Below are 16,336 nucleotides of genomic sequence, written 5' to 3' on the forward strand. Positions count from 1 at the left end.
TAAATAATCTACTCAGAAGCTTTATCTATGGACTTACATGTGAAATGTATGGAGAAATTCCTTTCCTCACAACAAATTAATTACTTGTATAAATTATAAATAACTCTGAAAATGTAAGAGGAAACTTAGTTAACTGTTTAAACACAGTAGTTTTTTTTTGTCTGAATTTTGTACTTTTAGTTTTTGCATGCTTTCACATGCCTGATCTATGTTTTCATGATTAACTTAAATTTTCTTGTTATTATCTGCTTTGTATTAAATTTACTGGAAATGAGGTAGCAGCTCTGAGCTTTAATGTTTGTATCTAAAACAATTAAATATTAAGCAATCTGTTTAATGTTATAACTCAAAGGTAGTGAGTATGTTTGTTTCTTGTTTTGTGTTTGTAAGGAAGAAATGAAAGTCAGTCCCCCCCTCCTAAACAGCTCTGCCCAGCTTTAGAATCTGACACATCAATTGAAGCACGTAATGGTAAAAGGCCAACTATGTTGGAAATAGAGTCCTGGTGGCAAAAGGGTGAAGAGCTAAAAAGGTGAGGATTGCTTGGTATTTTTTTATTTGTATCTCTATGACATCTTAGAAAAATTTTGGGATTGTACTTAACAGCTTAACTTTTAATTTCGTTTCATGCTTTATGGTATTAAAATTGTTAAAATACCAAATAGAAATAGAATAAGTACCATTGTACTCCAAGTAACATAAACATGGGACTGTATGTTTAAACACATAGAAGGATCATCTCTTTCCTTTTCTTCAGGCTATACCTGTAGGTATAGGGGAAGCATTTTTGGGAAGTCATAAAAAATATAAGTTATATTTATTTGTATCAGTTTTTTTTCATTATGTTCTCTATTCGATTAAGCCATATTTAGATATTTGGACATTTCATCTGTCTGCCAGAAGTGCTGAAATTTAATGGTTACACCTTTTTTATTTTACATCCTGCTAATTATATTTAGTATTGTATTAATAAATAAACTTAGTAATTGTTTAACTTTTTTAATATTTAAATTCAAGAGAGGTCCAGGTCAATTTTTTCTTTGATAAATGTTTGTTATTGGGTTATACTAGTTTCAGATAATTCCACTCTTTGTATCTAACACTGAAGACAAGTAAGTCAAAGAGAATTAATCTGAACCTGTATAATAGTGAAGAGTATCAAACATACTATTGGTGTGAGTTTGCTTTGTAATCATTGTAAAAAAATCTATACACTGGATAGGAGAGTTAATAAAAAGTGTCAGTGGCCACTATTCATTTTTTCACGTTATATAGTTAAACAATAGTAGGTATAATGAATACTCTTAGTATTCCCTTTAACATAGAATTTGATATTGAATAATATTTTGAATAATAGTTTATCTTTATACCTTCTATATATCAGCTGTATAATTCTTTCTTCATATGTTCAGTGTACAGGTTTTTTCTCATAGTGACTATAAATCGTGTTCACTTGAACAATATATTTAGTATTGTATTGATCTATTTTTAATGCTTAAGCATGATCTAAGTATTTGTTTAGTCCACTGGGCTGAAACTATTTTGGAGAAAAAATATTGAATTCCAAATTTATTACATGTATCTAAATGAGTTATGGCAAGCTTTTTGTAAAATGTATAATTTTAATACAATACCTTACCACTTTTCACATAATAACTTTTCTCAAATTGTTCTACTCTCTATATATGCAATTTGTGCTCACCTTGATGCTCTCACCAACTCCTACATAATTTCCTGTAGTATGGTTGCACTGCAGCATGCAAACAGGCATGTGACAACCCTCCACCAACAGGAGTGTGACACACCATGCTAAAGCTGCTGACTCTCTCTGTACTGTATAGCGCTATTATCACTTGTCAATCTTCCACTTCAGTGTGCAGTTGTGCTCAATTTATTCATTGTTCTTACATTTCTTGTATGCATTATGTTTTGACAACATTTAGTTAGTTGTCATTTATTTGTGGTTAATAAATGGTATTTGTGGAATATTTTTCTTTTTATTTCCACATAATGGACTCTCACTTTAAAATTACAATAATGACTTTTGTTATGGATCAAGCCATTATTGACCTACTTCCAGTTACTAGTTATGTGGCTTTGGGCTCTGTACTTTCAGCTGAGGCTTTGGCCATGATGTATTGTAAGTTAAAACTATCTTGCTATATTTTCAGAACCTCATCCAGGTCTTCTGTTTCTAGGGGAATCGGGTCATGATAAAGGGATTTGGACATCCATTTCCCACCTCCAACCTTTGCTGCTTCATCCTATGTTACCCCTCTGGATTTCCCTTTTTCTTCGTTGGTGTTTCGGACATGATTTCCCAGGTATGTTACCTGTTGTCTCTTAGCCTCGTGTTTTATGATCCTTCCCCTCTCTCCTTCATAGGATTATTTGTTTCATTACTTACTGAACAGTTTATTATACAATTACATTCAGGTTCCACCATTCCTTAACACCCATTTATGTCTTGGCTTATCATAAGATGAAATTTCCATTTTTATATTCTCAAATTTGGGAATTCAGGCATTCAAGTTTTTCAAGATCACACCCATTTCCTTCAACAGAAAGCATCTCATGTGAAATGGCTTGTCAAGCTGGGAAATTTCTATTTAACACCTATGCAGTATCTTATACATTTGTGGATATTTTTAACAGTGTTCTCCTCTTTGAAATTAATGTTTTTCAAAGCCAGTTTCTTTCTCTTGGGGACTTGGGCTCCCTAGGGTGTGGCATACATACATTGTTTTCAGTAGGTGTTGCATGATCACACGAATCTTGTTCAGGATTCTGTGGACTCTACCATCCTCCTCCCTCCTTCCCTATGAGTTGATCTTACTTAGTGGCTCAGAAGAGACAACACTTCAGCTGGCATTCCTCTGTTTACTCCCAATCCTATTTTGCACCATTTTACAGATACTTCTTTTACAGAGTGGGCAGTATACTTGGATTCTTAGGAGATCTCTATTCATTGGGAAATGGTCAAAGTTTCCTCCTTATCAACCTTTTGGAACTTCTTGCAGTTTTTCAGGCTTTGGATCATTTCTTACATTTTGTATGAGGCCATTTGGTCATGATCCATTCAGACAATTTGACCATTGTATATCTTACATCAAGTGACAAAGGATATTTCCTTTTGTGGGCTTAGTCTTAGCAAGTTTGTCTTCTTGCTTGTAATGTTTATGGTATTCTGAACCTTGTATCTCAGGATGGCTAGTATGGGTGTTAACACTTTTACCAAAATAAAGCAGAGAAGGTTCGAATCATTGTTTTCTGCTTTATTTTGGTAAAAGCATTATTACCCAAACCAACTGTCCTGAGATACATTTTTACTTCAAGTGGGTTTCGTCATCACAAATGTCCTGGATGTTATAGAAGATTGGTTATCCCAGTTCTCACAAGATTCTTGCTTCTTAAGTGTTTTGGTGATTACATTTCTTGTATGGTACTCCTTTTGTGGGTGTATTTGCCACCAATCTCAATACCAAAGTGCTTTTCCTTTGATCTTCAGTTCTGTGCCCTTTGGCTTTGGTAGTGGATACTATCAGTCAGGATTGGGTCCATATCAAAGCCAGTCCATGTTGGCTTTTTTTAATCATCCCATTCTGGCCAACTCAACCATGATTTCTGATCCTTAACCTCTTTCAATGAGCTTCTCTCGTATTTCTTCCACTTTCATAATTCCTTATATGTCAATCTGAATTTGCTATATTTCATCCTGACATCCCACCTTCTGGCTTCATGCTTGGATTTTGTATAGTTATCTAGACTCTATATGGATAGTTTCCATTCTTTCTTGCTTAGTTTTTCCTTCTTCTTTAAAAATTACCAGAGGAAATGCTACTTTTTCCAGAGTTGATCTTTGCACCATGATTTCTCATCTTCCCAACCAAGAGTTTTCCACCTTTCCAGTTTCTTTACTTGGTTCTTTGACAATGGTTTATCATTTTCCACCACTATGGGTTATAGGGCAGACTTGTCTAATACCTTTCATTTTTCCCTCTCATATCATTTCTCTCCTATTTTGTTTCTTTTCCCTGATTTATGTACCCCACCTGATTCCCATACCAGATCGAAATCTCAGTGTGGTTCATTGTGCTATTGCCATTTCTCTTTTTTGGCCCCTCAAAGTATATTTCTTACTCCTTTTTTGCATGTGGTTGTTGTAGATCAAATATTTTTCCTCTCAGTATCTCTCATATCCTTTATCACTGAACTTATCTTCTCCTCTATCCAGATTGTAGTTTTTTTCCCCCCAGAATATCAGTGGCAGTGAAGGTGACATCACTTTTACTCCTATTCTCTCCCCCCCCCCCCAATACAGTTCTCATTTGTAGTTCTGTTCCAGTATTGATCGTCTTCTTTATTCAGTATGTGCTCTGCATTATTATATTGCCTGCACTGCTTCTTTTTATGGATCCCATTCCTCTCTTTTCAGACTATGGAACATTTCCTCTATTTGTTATCTTTTTCCTAACACCCTTATGGGATGGATTTGCTATCTTAGTTGTGTTGCTTATGCATAGTTATATAAGGATTTTCATTCCATTTTCCAAATCTCCTCCCATAAAATACATCTCCTTATCTTTTACTTGGCTGCCTACTTACATTGTCCCTTAAAAGAGGTTGTGGAAGTTGGCATTTGGAACCATCCCTCACATATTTATAGCTCACTACCTGCACCATTTGGCCATCTTCTTATCTGGATATTGCTTGCCACCTGTAACCATTCTCCATAAATCGTTGCAACTCAGAAAAAGTAAGTTCTTCCTTTTATTTCTTTCCTTTCCAGTGGTCCTTTCTACTTTCCAGGATCCTGTTCTATAGCAAGTGGTGCCTGTCCAGTTATACTCAAATGTAAATTTTCACCATATGGCCATACAGGTCTATAACACTCACTTATGGGATGGAGTGTTCCAGAATATTACAGCAGGTTGGCTAGCTGTATCTAGCTTCATAAATAAAGCTTGCACCAAACTGTACCAACTCATGGACTATCATGAGTAAAGCAGTGACAGGATCACTGCCCAGCATATCTCTTGTCCTAGTTGAATACCCTGAGATATGACTGCTTTTCAAAATAGGGATTTTGTGGTCACCCATTGCACTGTATTATAGTATTGCATTCCTCCAGACACCCATTTCCTAACCACTAAGAGGGTGAGCCATGGAGGCTTTCTTATGAGCATAACTGATTCCACTCAAAAGAAAGTAGAGTGGTGATGTTTAGATTAGAGGTGCATCATTTCAACCCAATTTAATGGCATATTTCTTTACAACGGACAAAGAATATAGCTGGTACAGATGGGGTGCAGTCTCCCAGTAGTGGAATGCTACAAGTCAGAGTATCACGCTCCGTGTATTCTTATGAGCAACTTCCAAAGAATGATTGTATTGTTAACTTTTATCCTGGCTCAAAGTGGGATCCTAGCTATTATGTGAGGTTAATCTTTTCCTACAGTGAAAATGTATTTTTGATAAATACCTCTTCTCACACGTCCTTGTATACTGTATGTACTCTTCTCTGACATGAACTGTTGGTAAATCAGCAGTGTAGAATAAAATAGTTGATAGCTCTGATATTAAATACATAATGCTATGTTGTATGGCATTCTGTAAAAGGTCATGGCTTGTGCACTTTGACCTCCATCTAAGTGCTTGATGTGAGTGGTTTATCAGTTCCATTTGAAATTGTTTTTACGTGATTACAAAACCTTGACCTTTAATATTTGACTGATTTTTGGTTTTTAAAAAGTGTTTTTTAATTCTTTTTTTATAAACTATTAATGGAGAAATTTCTGAGCTAATAGCTCTAAAAATAGGATGGCTTTGGAAAGTTATAAATCTTTTATAAATATTCAAAAAATGTTTACTTCTAGAAATGCAAGTGAAAATGAGAGGTTGATGAAAAGTATGTAATCTTTGTGGAAATGATATTTTCTCTTAAAGTAGAAAAGAGAATGAAGCGTTACCTACTGCTAGTCCAAAATCCCCTGTTCAACTGTGTGCTGTTCCACAACAGACTTATAACCTTCCACTACCTATTAGCCAAAGCAATGCAAATTATCAGGGACCAATTCATATTCACAGTATGATTCCTCCAGACTGCGTATTAGACAAGACTGGAGAACGTCGGGACAGCAGCACTGGGCCATATGACTTTAGAAAACTATTACGAAAGACTGCCCATGCACCTACAGAAACTCTCCGAAGGTGTAAAGGACTGTCTAGCAACTTGTGCAAAGAATTCTAGAGAAGTTTGTAGTTAAGAATAACTAGGGTATTTTACATGTACAAGTGTATACATTTGATTTTGTGTATATTTAAATAGTACCTTCCATTTATTAGTATAAAGTCAGATTATTATGGTAGTATAATGTGATATTAGTTATCACTTTACTGTGAAGATAAAAAATGAGCATTAATCAAAAATAGTCAGTGTAGAATATTCTGCTGCTGAAGGCAAAGAAAAGTGGATATATTACCTCAGATATTAAATAGAAATGGATTTAAAACAAACCTAAACTTCTTTACTCGATTTGTATTGACAAAAACACAGTATATTCTTTCATGCATATATTGAAATTGTCCTTTGTCATAACAAGTTACAATGTGACAAATATTATGTAAAAGCCAGTATTTATTGAAATAAAACAATTACTTATCTCTGTAGGTTATAATGTAAAAGGTTTTCATAGTCAACAATTTTAAATTATAAGTTACCATAACAACTGTGAGTCATGTATTTTTTCTGTAGTATAAAATATAAGTAGTTTTAGAAACAAATATTTAAACTCATGTTGTTCTTGTTTTAGATATCATGCTAGAATACAGTTGTACAAAATAGATTACAACAAAGATATTTTGGAAATGTAATATATTGTATTTTTTAAGTTATATATACTTTAACCCAGAACTTTATGGTGGGATCTACCAATAAATATTTCCCAATAATTCCATTTTGTTCTTAATTTTGAAAGGTTTTTGTATATGTTTTTAGTATTAGTTTTAGATGAAAAACATATACAGAGATTTAATTGTAATTTGAAAATGTAACATCTTTATTTTACTTTTAATTCATGTATACTTTAATCTAGTAATTTATGACAAGCTTTAATAAGAAGTATGTCCCAAGAATATTGTTTTATTCCTTTTAATTTTGAAAGGTATTTTGTACATTTTTAGTATCAGTTTTCCATGAAACACACACATAAATATTTAGTAATCAGTTCTATAACTAAGAGTTAAATCTTTATTTTGAATTTGAAATTGACATGTAGTTCAATACAGGTGTACCCACAGTGGATAAGATGTACTTTTACAATCTCAGTTTTAACTAACTTGTACATATATATTCCTACTGTGCTCTCATCCTCTTAAACAATACAAGACAAGAAAACACCTCATATTACATTTAAAATGTGTTTTCTTGTGTTTTAAGTGACATTTGTCTGCTTTCCTTTTGTCTACTGATCAGCTGGGTATATATCTCTTTCCACCCTAAACTGTCATATAAATATTTCACAAATGTCAATATTTTACAATATTTAAATTTATTCAGATCTTACAAGAATTAATTATCAAATTATGTTTCAAAGTTATGAAAAGTAATTAGAAGAAATAACATTGTAAATAGAAAAAGGTGAGCAAAAGTAACTTTTTCATTTGAATATTTCTGTGCAAATGACCCTTAATTCTGATTTAATAAATATCAACATTACAGCGAGGACTGATCCGAATTATTTCTACATAACAAAAAGAACATATCAATACTTTGTCTATGCAATAGACAAACTTCAGTAACTTTGCAGATGGATGAATTGTTAAAGACCAGTTTCAAGTGTTTAAATAATCTGTTTGTGTAAACTTTCTCTAGTAAAATATTAACTATGTTGTATTCACATGTCTTAAGAAATTTAGTGAAAATTTGTGTTTGATAGCATCAAAAACATTAACAGTACAGCAAGTTCTTATTGTTGGTGTAATTGTTGTTTGATGTCTGTTTCTACTGTAGTGGCTTTTACAATAACTTTTGTCATGTACTCTTAACATCAGATTATCATATTTTAATGTCATCTCTTCTATTAAGATGTGTAACTTTGTTCTGTAGCATCCTTGTTAAAATGATATAACATACTAAATTTTTTTAATTAGTTGCTACTTTGAAATACAAAATATGAATGAGATATCTTGGCAAAACGTTTTTAGGGTTATTCTTATACATTAAACACTTGTATTAAGAAATATATTCAGGCTCTTATTTAAGAGTGCTATTGTGACTATTAACTGAATTTGTTTTATTAAAATCAGAAAGCTTCATATAATTACAACTTTATTCTCTTCCTTAGTGTTAAAATGTTTTCTAATTTATTGTGTACCTTAAGTTAGTGTAGAAGCAAGTAATTTTACAATAAAATATTTGTTGTTCACTTTGAGATACTGTGCATTTATAATATCTGTTAATGGTACATTCTCATAAGTGATCAATTGTTAAGTGGTTTAATGTGTAAAATATATTCCCTTCATTTAGACAACAATCTAGTTTATTTCATTCAAAATGTTATTTATTTCAATTTATGTATCAATATAAAAGTAGGTAGTGCTATGTTAATTTTCGTCCTTTTGTAATACATTTCTTGCATGTATTAATTACCTATTTGAAAGTACAATGGAAATAGATAAAAAAGATTATGACTAACAGTGAATAATGTGGATCCTACTTGTTAATATACTCAGTAGTTTAATTAACTAATAAAAATTGTTTTTGTTTACTGAATTTAACTGTTTCTGTACCAAATAAAAGAATATTTTAAATTTTCATAATCGAGTAAGAAAAAACATTTACTTGAAGATTAATCTGATTTTAAAAAACTTGTTATTATTTAACAAGTTATGTTTATTTTTAGGAAAGAAAGTATTTGATGATACCCTACAGTTTAAGTGATGTACAAACACAACTGCTGGGCAGAGTAAAATGGTTTACTTGTGTAGAATAACCTTGAATTTCAACAGCTCAATTTTTTAAGAAAGACTAATGTAATAACATAAAATAACCTTCATGGCTAGACATTTAAGATACTTTGTACAGTGTAAACACATGATATATATATATATATGTATGTATTAAGTAACTGAGATTAATAAGAATATAAATCATATAAAAGAAGTAAATAAAACATAAAATGAGCATTATAAGGTTCTTAGCAGATAAAATATTTACTTTTCATAGAGAAAGAACATGTATATAGTTATTTAAGTGTTCCATGTATAGTCTTATTTTTGTCAAGTTTATACATAATAGATTATTTTTAATACAATGGTGTGATAATATTATTACCAACACTAGAGCAAGTTCATGAAACTGATTTGATGTTAGTTAATATTTGACATGCATGCTGACACCCATTGACATTATGAAACTTTACAAAAGTAACTGTAAATCATGCAATTAAAGAATCTAAATGGATATGACTTTAAAAGTTAAATTATTTACACCCTAAAACTAAAATGATATGGATGTTCTAGATCAAACCAGTTGTGATAATTGTTGAAAATCTCCTTTTATTGAAACAGCAACAGTCTCTTCTTATGCATTGGTTGAGTCTAAAATGTTTGTAATTTAATGCAAGTGTATTTTTTGAATTTGCAAATATGTATCTTGCAAAATTATACCTGTGGTAAATTTAGATTCATTTCTTGGAATTTGTTTTAAATAAAACAATTACAAAAATTCATTGTATTTTATAGGTTCATAAAAGGTATAAAATATTATTTAAATTTTACATGGTAAAATGAAAGTCAACATTTGTTATTTCCTGTAGGTGGTTTTTAGTCAGAAATTGTTCTTTTAAACATGTAACACCTTATCTTGAAACTTTAAGTTACTAAAAATGTGTTCATTATGAGTATAATGTACCTGAGCAACACTAATGAAAGATTTTCACTAAGTTGCCAGTAATATTCCATGAAAACTATTAATGAGTAGAACAAAAATGCATGAGTTGTTGCTTGAGAGGTCTAGCTTGATCTTAAATTTGTGGTGATAACTTTACAGTTTCTGTTAAAACCAAAAAGCTTAAAACTAGTCATCCTTTCATTTAAATTGTATTTTAAAATTTGTTATATGTGAGTTTCTTAATTCTGTAACTGTACTCTTACAGTTTTTATAATTTTCAGAGTATAGGTTTTATGTAAAATAAAGAAAAATTTGTTGAATTTTTGTTTTAGACTTTAAAGAAGTTTCAAGAACTACAAACTTGGATTGAATTCTATGCACCCACGTTTGCTCTAAACGTAGTTTAATTTGAAATCCATGTAAAAACATTATATTATGTTACAGAAAAAAACAGTATATTTAATTACTGTTTAATGTGAACAGTTATTTACAATAATAAATAAATACATTGTGTATTTATAGAAATAAATAAATAATAGAAAATTATGTAAGTGCACATCAAAATACTGATTAATATAAAAACCACTTGTATCATGAGTGTATCCAAAACTTTATGTAGTTTCATTACAAATATAACATGAAATATTTTGTTTGCTTTAATATTAATGATGATCTGTAAATATTGTTAACTGAATTTATAAGGATTTAAATTGTGAGAAGAAAGAAAAACTCATTTGTTAATGGACCAAATGGTTTAAAAGAAATTCAGTTTAACTTATTTACTAAGAAATAAAATTTAGATATTTAGCTGTAACTTGTGTTGTCTTAGAGTTTCTACTTTTAAATCATAAAGCACCTACAATGTCTGAAAAATATCGTACATATGAATCTCATGTAACAACTGTAGAATTGGATTGATTAAACACAGCAGCATTAGATGTGGTTTCGATACCTGTGGTGAGAACAGCACACCTAGTCCAGCACACAACAGACATACAAAGCATTAAATGTGTTTTTAACATGCAGTGTTTCATGCAAATACATAGACGGTTGAGGGTTATTGAAAGTGTGGAGGATCTACATATAGGGTAGAAGTGGGGACAGTTATTGCACATTATCTTTTACACTAAATTGGCATTGTGTGATAGTTTTTAATGAAAGTTCTACCTAGCTTCTCCTGTTGCTGATATGTAAAACTAATGTATACAATATGATCGTTTAATTCCCGGTGACAATGTTTTGTTCAAAATTCGTCTTTTGCTAGAACTAATATTCCAGATGCCTTTTAAAATAATTTCTTAAATAGACATCACAGAAAGTGGAGTTTGTATGCACATACAAATAAATATTTGTGGTATCTCACTTCATACAAGAACATGTATGAATTTAACTGAATATTCATATTATTAACATGAAACATCACTTAATCAATTGCAATTCTTCTGCTGCTATTTTCTTCATTAATAATTCCAAATTTCAATACGCATTATACATGGATGAATTAACTTTAATGGCATCAAGGAGTTTTAAAATTTTATATGCCTGTGTATGCATATTCAGTTTCTTTATCCAACTAACTTACCACTCCTTTGCCAAATGTAACTGATTCGATTTCAAATAAGAACATTTTACAATATATAAAAATACTGGTTTTAATACAGTACTCACAATGTACAAAGAACAAGTATAACAGTTGCTGCTCTAACAAAAAATGCTAGTAAAACAGCTGTGCTTCTTTTCATTTAATGTTTAATAAACTACATATTTTTGGAAAGCCAAGAACTTAAGCTTTTGCATTAATCTCAACCCCTTAATGTAAACAGTTGCTATTAATTTAACACAGATGTATTAAATAAAAACAAAAACATATGTTTAAAATAAAAGTGGCTCCAGTCTCAATATACTATAGAAAAAAAATTATTTTACTTAATAATTTTACTGTATAAAGATAAAATTTTGAGACCAGGAATATTATTATTATACACTATAGGCATATCGATGTCTTACTATGTCATGTAATGTTATAGGGTGTTATAATGTTGTGGTCAATCTCACTATCTGTTGGTAAAAGAGTAGCCCAAGAGTTGGCAATGGGTAGTGATGACTAGTTGCCTTCCTTCTAGCCTTACCCTGCTAAATTAGGGACAGCTAGTGCAGATAGCCCTCGTCTAGCTTTGAGCAAAATTCAAAACAAACACATTTTACCTTTACACAGTAAATTACCAAATATTTGCTAACCAAGGTGATGCACAAAATTTTCTTTTTTTAACACAAATACATTTTAATATACAAAAAAAATATAATTTACAATAACAGTTAGTACAAATAATTATTCATGTACAAAAATTTTACAAACTCGCAGATAATATTCAGTCTTTTATCTGATCTGGAAAAGAATATTTTATTGACAGTCCACGTTCACAATGAGGCTTAATTGTATGTTGATACACAGATAGACTTCATTTTACATGAATGCAATCTAGCTCTATTCTTCACAGAAGCCCCCCAACAACATCTAATGTTCGAATATAATTTACTAAAGTTTGTAATGTTCAAAACTATAAATGTTTCTGGTCAAATTCTGTAGTTTTCCGATTAATAAGCATTAATCGCAGTTATAGCTTCCAAGGCTAGTATACTGATTGTAGCTGACCAATAATATTCTATAACTGTCTCTCTGCTAGTTGGTTTATATATTTTACGGCTGGATTCTCAAATGCTTAACAGTATTCAAAGATACGTTAGTATTTTTGTAAAAATATATATTGTTGAACACTTGAGAATCATCTACAAATTTAGAGAACAGGTGGGACTTTCACAATACTCATACAACAATATATGTGTTATATGCATCAAATTGAAACAAACACAGATATTAAAATAAATGTACAACAGTAACTCCGTTAGAATATATATATATAATCTGTGAATTGATAAGGAATATTTTACTCATGGTAAAACAAAGGGTGAATAATTCTGTTGTTACTATTTGGCTTTATATTGGATTATTTTGTGATTCACAGATGAGTTATATACACACATAGTGTACAATTAAATTATCATAGCTTTCTTATTGTAAGTCTTACAATTCAATTTGTTTCATTTTAAAATAATCTCCCCCACGTGGTTTATGTATGTGGATTTCTAACTTATTTCAGACAACAAATCGTCATCAAGTAATCTCAGTACTACAACTTCTTAGTTCATTTTTTCTCGTTGATTTCTTAACTTCTAACATTTTGTCAATTTTGAATAATTCAGCTTTATTATAATTTTCTAGTTGTTTGAGAAAAGGTGATATAAGAAAATATTGATCATCAGATATGATCAAATCTTGTTGGCGCTAATGAATATAAATTGAATTATGATTTGAATTTAAAACGAATTTGTCTCTAATTCAGATTTCAGTGAGTGTGAGAGTATTTTCTTATAGCAAAGCCACATCAGGCTATCTGCTGAGTCCACTGAGGAGAATCGAACCCCTCATTTTAGTGTTGTAAACCTGTAGACTTACTACTGTACTAGCGGGGAACTCAGATCTCAGACATGAGACCCCAGTCATTATATTACAATTTCAAATAGCTGAAAATTTTAATTATAAGTTAGAAGTTAATTAAATGTCGATATGTATTAAATTTTTCATATTTGTCAACAAGATTTATACACACAGTTTTCTGTCTATGTTAACAGTAGTTGCTTGTTATAAAAATGATACAAGTTGGTTTCTACAAAATAAATTAGAATTATACATGATGTTTGTCATACTCTGTAAATAAAAGATCCTTTAAAACAGACCAGTTAAACTGTTTTATTGATATGTTATACCTATACACTTTCTAAACCATTAACACTGAAAATTAAATCTTGTGAGTGTGACATTCATGTATAAGTTATGACTATTTTTTATTTAAAAATTGGTTAGACATCTATTGTAGGTTATATATCAACTTTCACGTGTCTATTTATATACAAGCAAAATCATACATCTGTGATTTACTAAATATGCATGAACATCCTACTATCTAGATATAGACAAATGACAAGATATTTACAGCATTATCCAAAAAGATGATTCAATAAGAAACAGGCAGGAAAGAAGTCATAAACAATAAAAAATATCAAAGACTTGGCACATATTACTAACTGTTATGATCTATGTATGTATGTGTTTGTGTGTATATATATACACATATGCATGTTAGATATTAAAAGGTTTTGTAAAAATCGTCCAAATCTAATCATACTATTAAAAATACTAAAAAAGAACAACCAAAACTGCACACTGAATACCTCTTCAATTTACCAACAAAAGCATAGAAACTGACCAAACTGTAAAAATATTTGTTTGTACATACCAGTTTAATGTTAAGGCACATACAAAAAAACTTTTGCAACTATATAGATTCATAATTATATCATATTTTAAATAAACGTTTTGCCTACAAATACACCTTATATCATATAATTTGGACTAATTATTTTCAAACTCCCCAGTGATACACCACAAAGTATTTAGACTTATAATGCTATAAACCAGGTTTCAATTCCTGTGATGGGCAAGTACAGAAAGCCCATTATGCAGCTTTGCACTTAACAAGAAACAAACATTATTTTCCATCATAACATTAAATTTAAGTAGTTAACTTCCAAACCGATTCTCAAGATTTATTTAGTTTAATAAATTTATATTATTTCAATAGTCTCCAGCAGAAGGTTGAAATATCCATCTCTTGTCTTTATTTAATGCAGCTAATCAGAGAGGCATAAGATCTGTAAGTAGATTGTGCAGATCTATATACTATATCAAAGTTTTTTTAAGTTCATACAATTCATTCTGGGGTACACTCATACAATGCATTCAGCTTTCTAATTGCACGAGTTTCCAGTTCTGAAATTAAACCCCAATGCCAGGCATCTTTTTTCAGTCTGATATTTAGTCTAGTTTGAAAAGCAAGAAGTTGTAAATGAGTGCTATAACATACCTTCCAATATCATACATACATCATAATAAGCCACTTGACTCTCCACAGTATGGCCTACAAAATAGCATTTGGGAGTCAAATATCTTTGTAAAGAAACAGGTCTTATCATAGTATGGCTTTTCTTAATTCACGATAATCTAGCAGAAAAATCCTATTATCCTAAGAGACCAGGGTATCCTGACCCCATATTTAGGGCAGGAATAATACTGAATGTCCTTTCCCTGGCCTGGTCCACTGTAAGCATTTATGCTTAAAAAAAGTGGTTGTAAGTAGAGATCATTTTCATAACAAGACAATTACTTTGCCAAAAACTTCATAAAATATAATTTAAGATATACAGTGCACAATTAAAGAATTAAATACAAAAATATTTCTCCTTCAAATTCCTCTTTATGAAAATATAAACCTGTCATTACTTTGTGTCCTAATTATTAGTTGATGTATCCAAAATATAATTATTTCAGCTAATTAACATTTTATTACACAATATGCTTTATATAAAAATATTAATGCAATGAATACACTCATTCACTGATAGTTTGAAATTTAAGTCAAAATTAGAATATGGTTTAGCCTAAGTCTGCTTTGTATTGCAAAAGATTGAAAACACCCAAGGTAATGATTTCCAAATCTGGTGTCATAGCCCCCGTTGGGCAGGGTCAAGAGTTTAGTAACAAAAAAAGTTTATATGTAGGAAAGAAAGCTGAATGGGCTGGATAGATGGGGTTGCACAGATTTGAGATGTCTGAAATGGGAATGACATTGAAGAAACGTTTTGGAACCATTGCACTACTATATATAAAAGCTAAACTGTTGTTTCTTCAGACCAGAAGTACATTATTGAAACAAAATATAATACAAAAACAGATAAAATATACAAAATAGAAATATGCTCCATGACATTTGTTAAAAAAAACAACTTATAAATCAAGTTCTTAAAAGTCTTCTAAGATAGTATGTTATATAATTCGGAAATAGAGTTTTTCTATAAATAAACCACATGTGAGTCACTTATAGCAAATTTTATAATGCTGACTCTTTGTTTCTTTGGTTTAATGGTAAAATTTCCTGTTTACATTCAAACATAGCAGGGTTTAACTCTTGTTCATTAGTGCTTCGAGAAATATTGTTTTCTGAAGGCAGATCTGTCTCAGAGTTATCATGGTTACTATTCAACAGTAAGTACTCAAGGTTATCAAGCCCATTCTGTTGGATATTTTGACAAGAACTTGTTATACATGAAGAATAACTGGGAGGTCTCTGACCTGAAAATAAACAGTAAATCAATGTGTTCTTGTTGACTGTTTTGGGTTTAAATAACAAACACATGTATACAAATAAACATTTAAACATTACATAATTTGTGATAAAAATAATTTTAAATAGTATACATTTTACTTTAAAAGTTATTCAAATTTACTAAATTACAGTATTGAAAATGGGGCAGGATGGCATTTTCTAC

General features: G+C 30.6%; 2 protein-coding genes across 10 annotated transcripts in view; one reads left to right on the forward strand and one right to left on the reverse strand.

Moving 5' to 3' along the window:
* The window catches only part of LOC143258674 (myosin-IIIb-like), a 96,812-nt gene extending 86,377 nt beyond the window's left edge, over positions 1-10,435 (forward strand). For 3 of the 7 annotated variants that reach the window (XM_076518051.1, XM_076518054.1, XM_076518052.1), the window contains 2 exons: positions 391-532; positions 5,947-10,435. In XM_076518051.1, the coding sequence (XP_076374166.1) occupies positions 391-532; positions 5,947-6,250 (446 nt within the window). In that variant the 3' untranslated portion in view covers positions 6,251-10,435. Of the gene's footprint in view, positions 1-390; positions 533-5,876 lie in introns of those variants that run through there. The other 4 variants (XM_076518053.1, XM_076518055.1, XM_076518056.1 and 1 more) reach the window with 3 other exon arrangements.
* Positions 10,436-11,004: 569 nt separating this feature from the next.
* LOC143258676 (epidermal growth factor receptor-like) overlaps positions 11,005-16,336 on the reverse strand; it is a 196,505-nt gene continuing 191,173 nt past the window's right edge. For all 3 annotated transcript variants that reach the window (XM_076518060.1, XM_076518059.1, XM_076518058.1), the window contains one exon: positions 11,005-16,139. In XM_076518060.1, the coding sequence (XP_076374175.1) occupies positions 15,898-16,139 (242 nt within the window). In that variant the 3' untranslated portion in view covers positions 11,005-15,897. The remainder of the gene's footprint in view (positions 16,140-16,336) is intronic.

Source organism: Tachypleus tridentatus, chromosome 8 (genome assembly GCF_004210375.1).
Source record: "Tachypleus tridentatus isolate NWPU-2018 chromosome 8, ASM421037v1, whole genome shotgun sequence".
NCBI classification, from domain to species: domain Eukaryota; kingdom Metazoa; phylum Arthropoda; class Merostomata; order Xiphosura; family Limulidae; genus Tachypleus; species Tachypleus tridentatus.